This window comes from Eulemur rufifrons, chromosome 4 (genome assembly GCF_041146395.1).
Source record: "Eulemur rufifrons isolate Redbay chromosome 4, OSU_ERuf_1, whole genome shotgun sequence".
NCBI lineage: Eukaryota > Metazoa > Chordata > Mammalia > Primates > Lemuridae > Eulemur > Eulemur rufifrons.
Genome location: NC_090986.1, coordinates 59,704,419 through 59,724,463, shown reverse-complemented (window position 1 = coordinate 59,724,463; position 20,045 = coordinate 59,704,419). Strand labels below are relative to the sequence as shown.

At 35.6% G+C, this 20,045-nt stretch overlaps 1 protein-coding gene across 1 annotated transcript in view; it reads left to right on the top strand.

Moving 5' to 3' along the window:
* The window catches only part of VWA8 (von Willebrand factor A domain containing 8), a 316,757-nt gene that overhangs the window by 217,158 nt on the left and 79,554 nt on the right, over positions 1 to 20,045 (top strand). Inside the window, exons 36-37 of the mRNA XM_069467672.1 lie at positions 7,593 to 7,674; positions 12,957 to 13,161. Coding sequence (XP_069323773.1) covers positions 7,593 to 7,674; positions 12,957 to 13,161 — 287 coding nt within the window. The remainder of the gene's footprint in view (positions 1 to 7,592; positions 7,675 to 12,956; positions 13,162 to 20,045) is intronic.

The window sequence follows — 20,045 nt, the reverse complement described above, 5'->3', positions numbered from 1 at the left end:
CTAATGGGTGTATAGTGATATTCATTATGATTTTAATTTGCTTTTCCCCTATCACCTAATGATGTTGAGCATTTTGTCATGTCTATCTTCTTTAGTGAAATGTCTCTCTAGGTCTTTTGCCTATTTTTAAATTGGGTTATTTGTCTTCTTATTAATGAATTTGGAGTATCTTCAAATATTCTAGATACAAGTCTAGTGTCAGATATGTACTTTCCAAAATTTTCTCCTATTTTGATGAGGGCAAATCTCCTGTGTTTTCTTCTAGAAGATTTATAGTTTTGGATTTTACATTTAGATTCATCATCCATTTTGAGTTAATTTTTTACATGGTGCAAGGTATGGATTGAGACTCTCTTTTTTTGCTTAAGGATTATTCAGTTATTACAGCACCATTTGCTGAAAATACTGTCCTTTCTCTGTTGAATGACTTTTGGACCTCTGCTAGAAATCCACTGCCCACGTACTAGTGGGTCTATTTCTGGATTCTGTATTGTGTTCGATTGATCTGTGCGTCTATATCTTTACTATTAATAATACCACACTCTCTTGATTACTATATAGTTTTATACTTTATAATTCTTGAAATCAGGTAGATCTTCCCTCTTTGTTCTTCATTTTCAAAATTGTTTTGGTCAGAAAATACTATTTTAAAAATATGACTCAGGTCATGTTATTGTTATGATAAAGTTTAGAAATTTTAACTTGGCCTAAAGATCCAGCACTATTTGTCCATTACATATCTTTCTGGCTTTCTTTCAGCTAACTTGAATTCACAAAGTTCTACTGAACCCTTTCCTTCCCCCACCCCCAACTGCTTATCCTTCAAGTCTGTTTAAATGTCACTTCCTCAGAAGGCCTTGTCCAACTCTAAATCAGGAGCCCTTGCTCTACTGTCTCATAGCACTTCCTATTTAAGGACAGGAAGAGTGTGTTTATGTTTCTACATGTATTTTAATTTTTCACAAAATATTCCAGGCCTACTAAAGTTTAAAGAAAAATACAATGAGACTCTTTGCACCCACCACCCGTACCAATATGGTCAAAGACCCCTGTGTTCTCCTCCCTTCCACTTTTGACAAACCAGAAGTAATCTGTCTTGAATTTGAGTTTGGTATTTATTGTTCACAAAATAATATATGGTATTATTTTATATGTTTTTAAACTTTGTATAAATGGTATCATTCTGTATCTATTCTTCTGTAACTTGATCTTTTTTTGTTCAACGTCATGTTTTTGAGATTCATTGTTAAAGAAAAAATCATGCATGACATTTGTTAAAAAAAACTAAATAAATATAATGGTCCTGTTTTATTCAGGACCATCTCAATAAATATAGGGACTAATGCAATGAAGTTTTGTAGCAGGACAGACTTGAGCTCAACTTCACATCGAACAAGGAAAAATAGAAATTTATAGCAAATGAGCAGGGTGGGGATTAGTGGATGGAAGATCACTAAGAGAAAGCATTAGGGGTAAGGGGGGATTCTGGCTAAATGGACCTAACAGAATTCTTGCTGAAGGCAGGCCAGGGTGACCAGACATCACCTGGAGGTATGGTGGAGAATGAGGAACCCAATAAGTTATCAAGGGCGAGGGATTCTGGTTAAATTGACATAGCAGGATTCTTGCTAAAATTGGACAATGTAGAGACTAACACAAGCCCAAGAGTCAGGGCCAAGTTGGGAAGAGGATTCAGAAAAGCCTGACTAGAGTTTGATCAAGGAGAGAATCTTTGTCATCATCCATACTAATAGCTCTACTTTTACTTTTACTGCTTTACATACCACAATTTATTCATCTATTCTTTTTCAATGCACATTTAGGTTCTTTCCAATTTTTGCTATTATATGAATAACGACACAATGAATATCCTTGTGTCTGTCTGCCTGTGTATACTTTGAGAGTCTGCAGGGGGTATATCTAGGAGTGGAATTACCAAAGTTGTTGTTCCAGCGACATAAAGGAGGACCTGATGCTCCCCATGCGCATCTACTCTTGTAGGGTAAAGACCTGTTAGTGTAGTTTCACTTTACCTTTCCCTGATTTCTAGTACATTTGAGCATCCTTTTATAAGATCCACCTTTTTAGCTCCTACATATAAGTAAGAACAATATTTGTCTTTCTGTGCTTGGCTTATGTCACTTAACATAATAGCCTCCAGTTCCATCCATATTGCTGCAAATGACAGGATTTCATTCTTTTATATGAAATAAAATTCATTATAATGAATAATATTCCATTGTGTGTATGTACTATATTTTCTTTATCCATGCATCCATTGATAGACACTTAATTTGATTACCTATTTTCGCATTTGTGAATAGTGCTGAAATAAACATGGGAGTACAGATATCTCTTTGACATATTGATTTCCTTTCTTTTGGATATATGCTCAGTAGTGGAATTGCTGGGTCACATGGTAGCTCTAATTTTAGTTTTTTGAGGAATCTCCATACTATTCTACATAGTGGCTGTACTAGTTTACATTCCTACCAACAGTATATGAGGAATTCCCCTTTCTCCACATCCTTGCCAGCATCTGTTACTGCCCGTCTTTGGATACAAGCCATTTTAACTGAGGTGAAATGATACCACATTATGGTTTTGATTTGCATTTCTCTGATGATTAGTGATGTTGAACATTTTTTCATATATTTGTTGTCCATTTGTGTATCTTTTTTAGAGAAATGTCTGCTTTGATCTTTGGTCCATTTTTTAATCAGAGTATTTGGTTTTTTGCTATTGAATTGTTTGAGCTCCTTATATGTTTTTGTTATAAATCCCTTGGCAGGTGGATAGTTTGAAAATATTGTCTCCCATTCTGTGGGTTGTCTCTTTATTGTTTCCTTTGCTGTGCAGAAGCTTTTTAGCTTGATGCAATCCCGATTGTTGCCTGTGCTTTTAAGGCCTTACACAAAAAATCTTTACCAATGTCCTGGAGCATATACCCAATGGTTTATTCTAGTAGCTTCATGGTTTCAGGTCTTATATTCAAGTTTTTAATACATTTTGGTTTGATTTTTTGTGTTTGATGAGAGATAGGGATCTGGTTTCATTTTTCTACTGTATGTTATCCAATTTTCCCAGCACCACTCATTGAAAAGACTGTCCGTTCTCCATTGTATGTTCTTGGTGCCTTTGTGAAAGATGAGTTCGTTGTAAACACGTGGATTTTATAGGGTCCTCTATTCTGTTCCATTGGTCTAAGTGTCTGTTTTTATGCCAGTACCATGCTGTTTTGGTTACTATAGATTTGTAGTAAATTTTGAAGTTAGTTAGTGTGATGCCTCCAACTTTGTTCTTTTTGCTCAGGATTGCTTTGGTAATTTGAGCATCCTTTTAAATTATTTTTTTTCAGGGTAGAGACACGGTCTTGCTATTTTCCCCAGGCTGGCATTGAACTCCCAGCCTCAAGTGATCCTCCTGTCTTGGCCTCCCAACATGCTAGGATCATAGGTGTGAACCACCATCCAAGCTCCAATCAAAGAGCCTTGAGCATCCTTTTATATGATGTGATGTATTCTTCCAAGAATTGCCTATTTATATTTGTAGCCATTTTTTTCTTCCCCCACCCTGCCTCTCTTTAGCCATTTTTCTCTTAGTTGCTAGGAGTTTTATTTCCTTTCATTTGTTTAAGTAGTGTTCCTAAAATATTCAAAATGCACATAAAGTGCTTAGGACAGTGTCTGGATCACATGGGATGAATTTTATAAATGTGGGCTTTAAAAAAAGAAAGAAAAAAAGAAAATCCCTAAGAGCATGGTAAAGGGCGATCCCAGAATGACAGCTGTTCACAGGCCTAAGGATCAACCATTTCAGATTAGAACAGATGAGATTTCACAAAGATGGAGTAACTTTTATATAATGCAGTCGTTTTTCTTCTCGTTAAATGTTCGCTTTTTTTTAAAATCACAGGTCTTAGCTCTTTAAACACAAAAATAATGATTCTTGATTGAAAGCAGTACACTGTTTTTTTGAACTTTGAATAAAACCAAAGATGTGGTATTGGCACCATTGCAGGGCACGTATCACTGTTTTAGTCTGTAAACACAGAAGTGCATTAAGCGTAATGGTTAACAGGTGTACATCAAATTACATTTCTAGAAGCAATTAATTTCTTTAATATAATTTCACCTTCCCTCTGAAAATCTTCTTGGTTGTTTTGCCTGACAGCTTGTATACCTCCTCCTAACCTTGGCACCGTGCATGTAAACTGTCCCCACTGTTCAAAGGAACTATGCGATAAACACTGCAGCAATGACTTCCCTCTTTAATGGTTAGTGAACTAATCCCCAAATACAGTTTATACCTATCATTGAAATCCACCTGGATTATAAATGTAATGGAAATTTACTGAGCCTCCATCCTCTCTACAGTGGTGAAACATTTGAAATGAATGGACGAGGACTTGGCTGAGTTTGGAGGGAAACCTGGCCACAGTTTTAACATCTTTAATTCAATCATGTATTCTGTTCAAAGATAGCCATAAGGCTCTTTCTGTAAATCTTTTTGTCTTTTGAGATGATTTATTTTCAAATCAATTTTGATTATTTTTTAAACACTTACCACTACTGCCATCCTTAATATTCCCTTAAAGTGCTTTGTAACTACAAATTCTTTTTCCTGATACATGAAAATATTTTTAATACTAAAACTCTTGTTTTCTCCTTCTTAAAATAGTAGACATGGCGATTATTGCATGTTCTCACCCACTTTATGCCATGAAATTAATTTAAATGGTGAAAGAAAAGAAAGAAGTAGAAAAAAAAGATATTTTAAAATAAGTTGGCTTACTTTGCTCTCAAAGGCAATCTAAAAGCCGCTGATGGCAATAGCTCAACTTGATATTACTACTTATTTTAAAAAGTGCCTGTAAGTATCAAGCCAATGTGTAAGTTATTTAGCGAGGCAGTTCTAGTTATCCAAACAGCTTCGATAACTGGTCATTTTTGGCAAAGAATCCTGATCTATAAATAATTCAACCTCCTTCAGTTAAATTCTAGCAGCAAGAATTGTCAAAAATGATATATGGTGCAAAATTTATCCATGATTGACCTTATATCCTAGCAGCATTTCCAATGCAGATGGTGTATGACTTATGATAAGTGTGTTTGTTTTATACAGATGGCCACCTGGGGACAGCCAATCCAGCTGGATTTGGCATAAATTACTATATCTTACCCCTTCCTATCCCTGGACATTGCCTTCCCTTCCTCCCTTCCTCTGCTTTCTGGGACTACCCCTTGCTTAGGTCTGCAGCTCATACCTGGCCCTACAGCTGTGATTCCCACTCTGGAATCCCTTCCAAGTCCCCAAAGTTCCTGAAATGCAGGGACCACATCTCTTTCCTGTCTGTATCCCCAGTGCTTTGTATGATGTCTGGTGCAAAGTAAGCCCAAACGCATTTATTGAATAAGTAAGAGATATGTCGAGTTTTTCAGATGGCCTATTTAAAAATCTTCAACTGCAAGCAGAAAGTAAAAATGCCAGGTTTCTTATATTTTGTAAACTACATTTGATAAATTCATTGTGGACATCCTGGATATCTCATTCTAATCTGAAGTGGTAATAAAAGATAGACCCATAGATAGACAGAATCCTCAGCTTCCTCCTCTCTCAGACAGGAATCATAAGTCTTTGTCATTGTCAGTATTAAAAGCATTATCTAAAAGGCTAAGCACAGTTCCTAACACACAATGGTGGCAACTAGTGATTTTGAGAATGATGGTGGTACTCAAGGCTGTGGAATAGAAGTCAGTAAAGCCCAAGAATTTTCTGGGAAACCAACTCCAGAATTGGGGTTGGGGGCTCTGGTCCCCATATCTCTTTATCTTCTCCTTTTCACATTCTTCATGATCTAGAGTCCTGGAAGCCTATCATAATCCCAGAAAACACAGTTCTGAAAGCCATAATCCCAAAGATTGAAACCCTGAAAGATCCAAATTCCTAGAGGCTAAAATCACAATCCCAAAATATCAAAATTACAAAAATATAATTCTAGGGAAAAAAAATTGAAATTCTTTAAAAGATACTTATCTACATTTTTTAAAGGGGATTGATTTGAAAAACATATAAAAACACAAAAGAACACTTCATAGGCCACTTTATACAATAAAATAAGCAATACTATCATACAGGTTTTTTCCAGCATAAACACTCGGGTATACTAATGACTGTCATGTGGATATAATAGTTATGATAAGATGAACCATATTCATAAAGAAATTGGTATTCAGAAAGGTAAATATACAAATGCATGTCACTATGGTTGGTAATTGTGTGTATCCAGCTTTATAACCGTGGCCATCTGAAACACCATGATGAACAACCTCCTAGAATCCAAAGGCCAGTGAGCCTGAAATTCTGATAGCCAAGGCAGCAGAAGAAAAGTGTGTTTCTGCTCTTGGAGATCAATTTGCCTTCTGTATTTGTTCTCTCCAGGGCCCCAGCTAATTAGATGGTTCCTGCCAACATTGAGAGCAGATCTTTCTCACCTAGTCCACATTAATCCCCTCCGGAAACACCATTAAAGACATACCCAAAATAATGCTTTACTAGGTTTCTAGGTATTCCTTATTTAGTCAAGTTGACACCTAATATTAAGTTCACAAATCCACTACTTCTTGTCAACTTGGCACCCATGCACATCTCCTTAAACCATATTTAATTTCCAAATAAAGACAATAACAAGATAATAGTTCCACCTAACATGATGCAGCTATGTGTCCTGTGATTGTGATTTTCAGGATTTTAGACTTTAGGGATTTTGATCTTTCAGGATTTCAACATTTGGGATTATGGTGTTTGAGATTGTGTCTTTTAGGATTCTGATCCAAATCCCAAATCCTCACCCTGCTGTCCCATCCTCACCTTCCCCTGTCTTATAGAGCCCTAATTATGATAGACATTTTGTTCTGAGCAACTACTAATTAGGTGTTCTGCCTTTGCTAATTTCATCTTATCCACAAAATAATGCTTATTTGTTATCCCTATTTTATTATTTATCCTTATTATTATCCTTTATTATTTATCCTTCTATGTTATCCCTATTGATGCTGTTGCTATCCCTATTTTATTAATACAAATGAGAAGAGCAAGACTCAGAGAGGTAAATAACTTGACCAACATAACACAGCTAGGAAATGTCAGAGCCAAGACTTCATACCAGGTCAGTTTGATTACAAAGTGGGTACTGATTCTACCATATCATGCTGCATTGTTGTTACTTCCTAAGAAGGAAAAACAAAATTCAAATGATGAAATATTTTCACATAAACTGTAAGTGCTAAAACATTGACTCATCTTGGGAAGCTATCACAGACAATGAAAAGAATTTATGTTTTTTCCTGACAGAAGAGAATCGCAGCCTAATATGCTTCTGTTCAACAATCTTCATGTTCACCTAAGGGAAACATAATTCTCAGCGTCTAGCCACGAAGGTTCACCCAATACCTTGTCAAGTGGGTCCCAGAGTTCTACTGAGGCTACTGATAACTTTGTTCCACTTCTAGCAGCATTTGAGCAGTCTTTTGGTCCTATGTTGGTATCTTGCATTAATTTCATGCTTGTCTCATGTCATGACTTGTTTGCAGATGTTAGTCCTCCACAAACAGCTGGTTATATAGAAGTCACTGATCTCCAATCAAAGAAACTCCGATATATTCCTATTCCCAGGTAATCCATTTCACCTTTGTTCTTAGCTTGTAATGTCAAAAAAAATGAGTGAATTCATACCAATAAATGTGTGCTTTTTGCTTCCTTACATAGCAAGCTCTTTTTTTTCCCCAGTTACAGTTGGTTTATATCTTGCTGTTCTTCCACATGCTTCACTGGCATTTTTATTTTCATTTTGGAAAAATATTCAAATTTTACATAGTTATAAATCTAACAGGCTTCAAGTCTTTGTCCTCTTTTGTTTGATCTATTCTAATAAATTTTCCTGTATCTGAAATAGCATTTTTAGTATTGTAGAAATTTTAATACTTATTAACTTCATCTGTTAAAATGTTCGAAATGTCAAAGGAATTTATATAGCATTTGTTTAATATTGTTTTTAAATATATTACTGTACATTTGCAGTCATGAAGGCCATGTAGTAGCCAAAGGACTCCAAAAATTTAGAATGAGACTCATTACTATTCACTGCTTTTGTTACTGGCCAGCAATAGAAGCAAAGCATGTAACCTAGCTAGACTTGGGATATAAAATCAGAAACAATAATGCTTGGTCATTGCCCTTGAGGAACACAGGTGTCCTTACCTGTAGCCTGTCTCTTTCTGGGTACATCCATGCCTTGTCTCCCTCTCTCAACCTAAGCTTGTACCTGCTTTGTTCTATTTAACCTAGGTTTTTCTCTTTTTTTCCTTTTTTTGCCCACCAGGCCAAAGCCTCCTTCCTCTAATCTTTCCACTCTATTTTGATCTAGATTGAGATCACATTCACTCCTCTCAGAAACACCCTCACATGCGACTGAGCCCTCACAACACGTGGTTAAAGCCTTGCCTGAAAGCTCAAGCGGAGGGGCCTAGAGGTCCTTCCAATGTTAGGGGAAGGTCCCGGGCTGTAGAACCTGTCAGTCACCTAAAATATCACCAGGCCACCTTTCTTTCCCCTCCTCCAACTTCCAGAATAAAATAGCTCAGCATGATCGTACAAAATAACTCAGAAACACAGCTTCATTTCTTAAGACCCTTTAATCAGATTTTTAAAATATGAAAAGTCTAATCATTGTTCAAAGAAATAGATTTACTTGTTCCAAGATATATGACTCCTTGGAGCATTCTAATATATTAGTTGAATGGAAAATGGTGTTTATTCATTTGAGAAAATTCCTCATTCATCTTAATTGTATGCTCATTAAAATATGCTCTTAGTTCAAGTTACAAAAGCAAAGAACATCTTTCTAAAAATTTCTAAAGCATCGATAACTTTTTCTAATATTTCTCTTAATTTCTCCCTCACTAGCTTTTTCTTTCAGTGTTTTTCTCTTTTACGTCTCTGTATAAACCACATCTTATGCCTGCCATGGAAAGAACATCTGGAAGAGTAGCTATGTATACAGCCCAGTGCCAGCTGGTTACCATAATTCATTCAGAGCCGTGCTGTCCAATGGAAATATAAAGCAAGCCATATACATAATTTTATATTTCTTAGTAGCCACATTTAAAAAGTAAAAAGAAACAGGTGAAATTAATTTTAATAATATATTTTATTTAACCCAATGTATCTAAAATATTATCATTTTACAGGTAGTCAATATAAAAATTTTAATGAAATATTTTACATTTTTTCTTCTAAGTCTTTTAAATCTAATGTATTTTATCTTTACAGTACATCTCAATTTGGACTTGCCATATTTCAAGTGTCATGGGATTTAGAGTCTGTTTCATTGTATATCCTGAGTTTTTCTTGAGATTAACTATTGCTTTTTTTGGTGTATATGTAATCCAAGGCAATGACCCATCTGAACTTCAGGTTTTTTTGCTAGTTGCTTAAATTTAGCGTTCTTGTACATATCAAGAATTTTCCATTTGATGGCTATCTTCAAATAATAGAAAATAATAAAACTACATGTAACCATAGGGCCAAAATGAATACAGTACTTTTGCCCTCACATATTTTTCCTCAAATTTTTGTATTATTTGCATTTATAAAATGATACTACCTTGCTTTCACATATGGCTGTATATAAATCTAGGCTTCACTCTGCTATAATTCTAGGTATTCATTTAAAACTACATTATCATGTATAAGGGAAACATTAAAAGAAAATCATAAATTCTTTGCCTAGGCCAGTGTCTGAAAGAGTTTTCCTGCATTTTCTTCTAGAATTTTTATGGTTTCATGACTTACAATTAAGTCTTTTATCCTTCTTGAATGAATTTTTGTGTATGGCAAGAGATTGGAGTCCTGTTTCATTCTTCTGCACGTGGCTATCCAGTTTTCCCAGCACTGTTTATTGAATAGGGCACACACACAGATATACATACATATACCATGGAGTACTACTCAGCCATAAAAAAGAATGGAATAATGTGTTTTGCAGCAACTTGGATGGAATTGGAGACCATTATTCCTAAGCAAAGTATCTCAGAAATGGAAAAACAATATATATTGTATATAAAAACAGCATATATACTCTCTAATAATTGGGAGCTAAACAATGGGCACACCCAGGCACAAAAAGATGTAAAGGACATTGGAAACCAAGATGGGAGGGAGGATAAGGGCGTGAGGAATAAAAACTTACCTATTAGTTACAATGAGCACTATTTTGGTTATGGGCACACTGAGAGCCCTGACTTAAGCATTGAACAAGGTATCCATGTAACAAAAACATTTGTATTCCCTTAATATTTTGAAATAAAAAATAAATAAAATCCTTTTTGACAACCTGGGGGGAAAACGTGAAGAAGAGATTCTAGACTTGGTGTGCAAATTGTAGTAAATATGTGATTTCTTCAGTACTTTTTTAGATGACATATTGAAGAAACTACCCTTATAAATTTAAAGTTTTGTAGAGGAGAGTTAAATAGGATAAACCAGTTGATACAGTGCTTGATAGAATCATACCACTTGAGTGTTCTTGGCAGATTTTTAAACATCATAGTTTCACATGAATAAATTTTATTACTCTTTAATAGCTCTGTACTTCATCATCTGTAACTCCTAATTTTTTTTGCTACAGCAAATATACATATATATTTTTAAGACAGGGTCTTACTCTGTCACTGAGGCTGGAGGGCAGTGGTGTGATCATAGGGCACTGCAGACTCCCACTCCTGGGCCCAAGTGATCCTTGCCTCGGCTTCCCGAGTAGCTGGGACTACAGGCGTGTACCACCAGGCCCCGCTAATTTTTTTATTTGCTGTAGAAACAATTTCTCACTAGGTTGCCCAGGCTGGTCTGGAACTCCTGGCCTCAAGTAATCCTCTGGCTTTGGCCTCCCGAAGTGCTAGGATTCTAGATGTGAGCCACCACACCTGTCCCTACAGCAAATATGTTTTGAGAGAGCACCATGAAATAAATGGTGCATTATATCAAATGTTACCTTTTTGAGCCGATCTAGGAGTCACGTGAAGCAGTTCTGAAACACACGGTCCCATCCTACTATTCCCTTCCTGTTCATATAAACAATTTCTAAGACTTCTGTGTCCAAGAGTAGCTGTTCTTGTCACTCTGTGTTAAGTATCAACTAAGGCAGACTGAAAAAAGGTCTTGATTTATTCGTTAGTCTATTATGGTAATTTGCTAAACATATAATGGTTTTGTGTTTTTCCCAAATCTACATTGATACAAGTTTGTTTTTCTTATCTGATCAGGCCATCTTTTTAGACTATTTATCTTATATGGAAAATGTCAGATGCATTTAAAGAGCCAACACTGATAATTGGAATTTATAATCTTTGTTGCTTTTGTATAGTGAGAGTTATACTCAGATAAAAGAAGTATGCAGTTGACTCTTACAGACAAAAGTTGCATTCCTAAAAATTACTACATAAACATATGCTTACACATAAATATCATAAATATGTTACAAAGGAAATATTTGGGAAATATATAAGAAATATATAAATTCCTTATTATAGAGTCATAAAATTTTCTAAGCCAGAAAAGGCAAAATATCAAATAAAAATGCAGTTGAAATGACATTGGTTTCAGCACTGACATTAGACCTCTAAGGAGTGAGTCCACTCCCATAGGCCTGTGAGGTATGAGTTGGTTTAGGGTTCCTTTCTTCCCAACAGTGAAAGCCAGTGTCATCTGGGCTCCACAAATAACTATAAATTACTGTGTATTTTTGTTTCTTGTAGATGGTTCTGTTGGTATCTTATCTTTTAATGTACTTACTCTTAGAGTTTTGTCTTAGATCAGACTGCTGTAACAGAATACTGTAGAGTGGGTGGCTTAAATGACAAGCATTTATTCTCACAGTCTGGAGGCTGGGAAAGCCAAGATCAAGGTGCTGGCCAATTCAGTTCCTAGTGAGGGTTGTCTTGTAGATGACTAACTTCTTTTTTTTTTTTTTTTTTTGAGACAGAGTCTCACTCTGTTGCCCGGGTTAGAGTGAGTGCCTTGGCGTCAGCCTAGCTCACAGCAACCTCAAACTCCTGGGCTCAAGCGATCCTACTGCCTCAGCCTCCCGAGTAGCTGGGACTACAGGCATGCACCACCATGCCCGGCTAATTTTTTCTATATATATTTTTTAGTTGGCCAGATAATTTCTTTCTATTTTTAGTAGAGACGGGGTCTCGCTCTTGCTCAGGCTGGTCTCGAACTCCTGACCTCGAGCGATCCACCCGCCTCGGCCTCCCAGAGTGTTAAGATTACAGGCGTGAGCCACCGCGCCCGGCCTCAGATGACTAACTTCTTGCTGTATTCTAACATGAATGGAGCCAGGAAAGACAGAGAACATGTGCAAGCTCTCTAGTCTTTTTATAAGGGCACTAATCCCATCATGGGGGCTTGACCCTCATGACCTCATCTAAACCGAATTACTTCCCAAAGTCCCCTCCTCCTAATACCATCATATTGCAGGTTAGGGCTTCAATATATGAATTTGAGGGTATACCAACATTCAGTCCATAATAAATTATTTAAAGCAAGTTCAGTGAACATTAAATCAGTTTAAACTAGCTTCGTTACCTAGACTAACAATAGGTTATATGGTGTGATCAATTATAAATATATCTTCCTTAAAATAATGTTTCTGTTTTTTATATTCATTATTGTCCTGCCTCATGTTTACAAACTCCAGGATGCTCTTACATCTCTCTTTTGCCCGTAACACATATCCGCATAATATGTGTTATGTGTGAGATAGGCAAGAGCAGGTATAAAAGAATGAATGATGTGAGCATATTTTTTAAACAGTAAACAGCATAACAAATGTGACGTATCATCCCTCCTGCTTTATTTTGATGGTTTCTCATCTTCACTTTGGATTCCTCTTTCAGATCAGAATCTCTCTCGCCATATACTACGTGGCTGTCTACCATTTCAGACACAGATGCGCTGCTAGCTGAGTGGGGCAAAGGCGGCGTTGTTACTGTTGATATGGGAGGTCACATCAGGCTTTGGGAAACCGGACTTGAACATCTGCAGCGATCACTCATGGAATGGAGAAATATGATTGGCCAAGAAGATGATAGACATATGCAGGTACAACTTGAATTGACCTTACCTGTTAGTGGTGCACATTCAGGTATAAAGTTAGTTCCAAATGCCATGGTCAGGAAAACTTCTGAGCCAAGGACTCAAATATAGTTGCTTAAATAGCTAAAATAATTTTTGAACTCATAATAAAATAGATGAATCTCTCCATCTAGATAATGAAAAAGTAAAAATAGGGCCTTTTTTTCCTGTCAGTGTGTAAATGTACAGGTGACTGACATCACAACATGTGAATAAAATCGTCAACTTTTTATTTTCTAAACTTAAGCATTAGCCAGTACTGGTGGTCCTGGAAAAGTACCACCTTTGCATCTGTTCTCACTTTTATGACCCTCATTGTCAGCATCTCTGCGTGCTGCTTGGGAAACAGAAACACTGAGGATCTAGAGTACAGCAGGTTATTACAAGTCCAGAACCTCCGAATTAGAGAAGGTAAACAAAATTATAAATCCATAGAGTGTTGTTTCTACCAAATTCCTTATTTCCAGATAACACAAATTTAGTAATCACAATAAGTAGACCCAACCCTCCACTGGAGAAAAATATGAGAGCAGGTCACCAAGTGAAAGGAAACCGAACTCCAGAAATGACTCAGTCATCACCTGATCTAGCTACTGTCTGGAACTAATTTGAAGCATGAGGAAGACCGTGTACCCATATATCCTAAAGCGTATAATAAAAGGATTTATTTGCAATTTATTTATTTTGATCTTCAGAACAAAACTTTTCTGTTTACATTTCATTCTCATCCAGCAAAAATAAAGGTAGGTTTCTGCTGGCCATGTTGTTCTGCAAAGAGCCAATTAGCAAGATAAAAAATTTCTACAACCTATTTTATTGATAACTTATTAATAATTACTACTTATGTGATTATTTTTGTGATTTTCCTTAAAAGAGAAATAGATATATTTGTGAATAAATAATACATTTTTCTCTTAGATCATTAAAAGCTTGTAGGAACATTTAAAAAATCTCAAACCAAAGTAGACTAGCAATCTCAAATCCTTTTGAAGGTGTATAAATATATTAATTTACTTAAGCCAAAGCAAATGTCTTGTTCAAAAACCAGCATGTCATTAAGTGCAGTGGATCTATTACAGCAGCAGACTGAATGCTGGTCACTGCCCATAGCAATATTTACAAAACTAATTATGGCCTGTTTCTTTTATTCTAAAATTAGTTTCTTGTGTTTTTGAATTAAGCTTCTGTTCTCATTACAGTCATTGGTGCCTAATAGTAAATACTATTGTGTTTGAATTTCTATAATTTATTTGAATTTCTCGTATGTGTAGAGATCAGAGGTCACGTTTTCCCTGTGGTCAAGATTGGTGGCCTAAATTAACTTGATTTTTTACAACAGAACTTTGAAAAGAACTTTTACTGATAATTTGATAACTGTTCCTGACTGCTACAAAAATTTACCCCATTTGTGTTTTAACCATGTAGCTCTTCTCTTCCAGTAACTTCTCTGACTATATTGTGCATCTTTGTAATCCCAGCTTCCAGCATGGTGATTGGTGCACAATAAGCAATTATGTTAGTTTATGCTCACACTCCTATATGCTAAATTATACTGGCAATTGAAATTATTTGATAACAAACAGAATAATTCTTTTAAACTATCACGAATTTTCTATTTGTTTTTATCTCCCTCATTTGTAACTGAATAAGTATTGAATGACTACATATAGTTATCAAGTTAGAAATGAACAGAATTATACTATCGAACATCTAAGGAATAATCAAAATATTCAGCTACCTCAAGCAGTACAATATCTGAACTTTTCCCAAACCAAACATTTTCCAGGATATGTATAACTTTATGTCTCCAGTTTAGAGTTCAGCTATGGCAGAAATAAGACTTATTTAGTAATAAAGTTATATAATTCAGAAATTCATTTGGAAAATTAGAGTAGATGTTATCTAACATTCTCCTTTGATCTCTAAGGTTCTTTGATCCATTTTGGTTGACATTGAAAATACTTATGTATATACTCACACTTAGAAACAAATTCTGAGTATGCATCTTTATGTTTATACAGACGAGTTTAATTGTCTTAATAGTCTGTCATTGTTTTAATTTTTTGTCGTGTTTTTCTTCTTCCTTCTATGGCTTGGTACATAATGAAACAGCTTATTTAATTGCTCTTATTTAGACCAGCTCATCTTATTGTTTGCTCATAGTTTGCACAACAAATCTAAATGGAATCATTCCAGGGGCAATGGTAGTAACAAGCAAATTTTGGTCTTTTGCAGTTCCCTTTCTGTTCGATCCTTCCAGCTATTTCATTTGCATACTCTTTATTCAGCATAGGTCTGGTCCTGATTTTGGAGCTTGTAAAATGCCTTTCATAGAAGTAAGGAGGAAATAGAATAGGTTCTCAGTACTCTATCACTAGCTGGCTGCAAGCAGCTTCCCCTGTCGCTGGCAGAGTAACCTGATCTCCACCTAGTGGCCAAATGGAATTACTTTACTTTGTGGAAATTAACAGGCCTGATTTGTACTCTAGTAGTTTGACTCAGCCCCAGCCCTGCCAGCATGGGAGGCTTACACACTCCTGTCTTGTGTGGTTCCTGGTGGGCAAGAGATGCTCCTTTAGGTGAGAGTGAAGGCTGGGAAAACAGCCTGCCAAGCCATCCACCACGAGTTGATCCCTGTCCTTCCCTGATGCCTCTGCCTGGTAGCAAAAGAACTGTTCGTATTTAGATAATATAGTTACATGCTTTATCACTGCACTTTATGTGTTTGCTACATTTCAGCCTTCTAGAGTTAGTAGCTTTGAAGCCATTGTTGATTTGAGTTTTTGTTCAGTGAATTCATTGGTATTTTTCTTTAATGAGTACAGCTTGCAAGAGAGTATTTATTGAGCTCTTCATATAAAATATGTGCATTAATTTTATATGCTTTGACAGAAACATGTGGTTTTCCTATAATAAACAACTATAACAACAAACTCAAAATATTACTATAATTGTAGTAAGAGCCTATTCTTAAGAATCCATAATTTCCTTCATTGAGCCAGGCAAGAAAAAGGAAAAGAAAAAAGAATCCATATTTATTACTTTTAGATTCCATAATCTTAGAAGCATGGATTAATTATAAGACAAAATTCTTTTGGCTATATTTAATGGTATTCTCTATAAAGTATATTTTCATACTTTTATTTAGTTACGTTTGTATTTCTCCCAAGAAGGCTGTTAAAGCTACAACACAGTTTCCTCAGAAATTAAATCATCTTCTCTAGAAGACTCCTGGTGATATTTGTGTGGAAGCAAAAGGCTACAAGGTTACAGCTTTCAAATGTTATTTTCTAATTTCAGTAAACAAATCAGAAAGTAAATTTTCAATGTTTTACTGGTAGAATCTCTTTGATGTCTTTGAATAGTACTTCCTTAATTATATACTTTAAAAGTGTATAGAATCTTCTGAAACACAGTGTGAGACCAGAAGTTACTCATAGTTACTTTATAGTATAGTATAGTATAGTATAAAGTTACTTTATAGTTAAGATATTGCCTGGTACACAGTAGGCACACAATCAATATTTGAAGGAAAAAAAAAAAGAAGCATAGAAAGAAATACATGGAAAAGATAACCAATTTATATTAAGCACCATTAATCCATTCTTCTTGTTAAAGAGAATATTCTAGGACTATGAATAAATGCAGTTTGATGTGCTTAGGTAACTAAGCTTGGCCTTTTCTTTAACTGCTAGTCCAGCAATTTTGATTTTTTAAGATCTTAGTAGGATATTAGGGCCTATTTTCAGTATTGGAAACTACTAGATTATTTAATTGGCTCTCTATTAGTAAATTTAGTTTTTCAATGTATAGGCTGAGTTATCTCCAGATCCTCTGTGGAGATATGAGTCCTTTGTTCTTTTTAAGGAGGAGGATCCACTCTTACACTTTCTTCTTTGCTGTGGTCAGTAACTCTGAAAATACTTGACAGTCTGATTCAGTGGGTCATTATTAGAGTTACAATCCATATTTTGTAGGATTGTCATATGTACATATGTCTTTGGGAATCTTTCTTGGCCCAGAAGTTAATGCCTTTTTTGAATGTTTATGACTTCCTACCATACCTCCTCCCTTGTCAATGGGGCTGGCTTTCAGCAAGATGGTTTAGCTGTTTACCTATATGGTTAACACTTGAACAATGCCTCTAACGACTTTTCCGTTGTTTATTCCTGTGAGAGAAATCCCAGCCATGGAAATTCATTTTGAGTCTTTAATATTTTCAGGAGTACCTAATGAAAATGCAAGATTTCCTGGGGAGTGTAATACCCAGTGGCATGCTGATAAACCAGCTTTCATGGGAAGTGGGAGGTTGTTAATAATGTTTGCCAATTTCCATGATGTAAATACTGCCTCCATGGCTGATTTCAAGCTGTCACAGGTTAACAGTCTGCTAGAAAAGTTCCCAAATATTTAGCAGTTATCTCTCACAAACTGATACAATTTGACTCCAGCGTGCCACTGTATTAAGTCTTTAACAGCTAACTTCCCAAGGAGAATTATGACAGTTACCTAAGAGCAAGGCCTTTCAGAAATGAGGCAAAGGAAATGTTGATAGGGAGAGAGAGAGGGGGGTAAAAGAAAAGGGAAAGAGATACTGAGAACACTGATAAGATGGTGCCATATTATTTTTGGGAAATGTGGAAGCCTGCAGTTGTCCCAATGACAGATTGACAATGCTTTTCTTGAAGCAGGAATTTGGTTTGAGCAAAGAATTGGAGAAAAGTGTGCTCTCAAGTGGGATGACACTCACGGGTTCAGGCATAGGTGCCTCCTTTCCTGTATAGACTGTATTTCAGAGAGAAATGGCCAGTTTATTTTTATATTCCTCCAGAAGTATTGCTTCCATTGGATCACAACAGTATCAGTAATTGCTAAATACAACTAAAATTAAATCAACAACCACCTCCGTAAGACAGCAAATCAGCAAGTTTATGATTTTAGGGAGGCTGTGAGTTTTCATTAACCTTTGTGCATATCCAGCAAAAATGATACCCCTATAAACTATGAAAATTGTGGGTATTAAGTTTTAAACTAATATTAAAAATTGAAATATTATCTTGCTTTTGCACTTCAGAAAAGGTCTAACCTTAAGAAATTCTTTTTCAAATCATCAGCAGGAATATTTTAACTCCCTTCTCTCAAGACAGGCCATAAAGTCATTATTTTATATGTTACTGTATCCCCAGTGCATATTGTTTAGCAATATGATCAGCAAGGAAAAAGGTAATTTTAGCAATGTTTATTAAAAGTATGAGGAAAACAAATTAATTCTGCAGTATACTGGTCATAAGTTGGAATGTCAAATGCAATAAATAGGCTGACGATCAACAGCTCCAGAATTTTTATGGTTCTGAGCTCATTAGATATATTCTTATATATAATCAACACATTACAATGGCTATAGAAATAAAACCTTCTGTTAGAATTATAGATAAAATTATGATTTTATTCATAAACAGTAAATCTTATTGTTTAAGAGCATGAAATTTATAGTGATCAAACCTAGATTCAAGTCCTCATTCCACTTTGTATGTGATCTTTGGGAAATTACTTATTCTTTCAAAGCCTTACCTTCTAATTATAATATGAAATGAATACCATTGAACCTTGCAACATTGCTGTAAGAATGAAATACATTAATGCCTGGCACAGAGTAAGTACTCATTAAACAATAAAAATTAGAAACTTAGAATTTAAACTAATATTGGGCGATAGAATTCTTTAATACTTACATGGAGACAAAGCCAAACTAAAGTGAAACCATGGTACCCAAATACCTAATATTAAATTGTGACCCAATGAGTTACATAATTGGTCATCTATCCTAATGCTAAAATGTAAGCTTTGTTTATAATCCTGTTTGGAAAAAGTTTTGTCAGGCCCAAAAAAGGAATTGAAAACATGGTCTTTGCCTAAACCTGTCAGCTTGAAGAAAAGCAGGAAATCAATGATAGGACAATTGTCAGCCAGAGGATTATAGTGTTTAGCCTTATTCAAAAGACAAATTAGAACAGGACCAAAAAACACACAGCAAAATATACATCATTTAGCCTGAGTCCTGAGAATAGTAAAGAGCAATTCAAATTTAGAGCTGTCTTTGTAAGTTTTTCTTTCCTAGTTTTTTTTTTTTTTTTTTTTAAGTTTTTCTTAGCATTAGGACTTGAAGATACCATGTGGTTTTGAAGGTTGGAGTGTGAGGTGGCTCTAAAATTTGGAAGATTAGCCAAAAGTCTGTATGGAGGTCATTTAGACATCCAGATTTTCTCCTCCATCCTATGCTCCTAGGCAGCTGGCTCTCCTCTCCCCTTACAAAAGGCAGGAGTTGTAATGGAGATTTGCACAGTTTAGGACAGGAGGGCCACCATACGACTAACAGGAAGATGGAGTAAAAGTCTGATTTTCTTACTTGGATCCAAGGAGGCTAACATCCATATTTGTACTCCTTGGCCAGGAAATTGGAAAAATCCTCTCTGAAAACTAACACATCTAAGAGAAGAGAAGAGCCTTTCTGGTGCTGACATTTGGAAGTTCCTTCCAGTAACCTTATAATAAGAACTGATTGACAAGCCCCACTTTTATACAAAAAAAAGTTCGAGTCCACTTTTCCAGTGCCTGATTCTTAAATATTAATGGTAGCCTCTCATACAAAAGATGGAAATCAAAGTAAACAAAAAAAAAAGAAAAATTGGGGGTGATGCAAAGAGCAGAAAAATATTTCACAAGGTGACAACAGATATTCCCTAAGAGATAAGAGAAAATATTGTGATCATACAACAAAAACAGGACACTATTTTAACATAGGAACCTTGAAAGAACAAGAAAGACTGCTTGGAAACTAAAAAGTGGTAGCA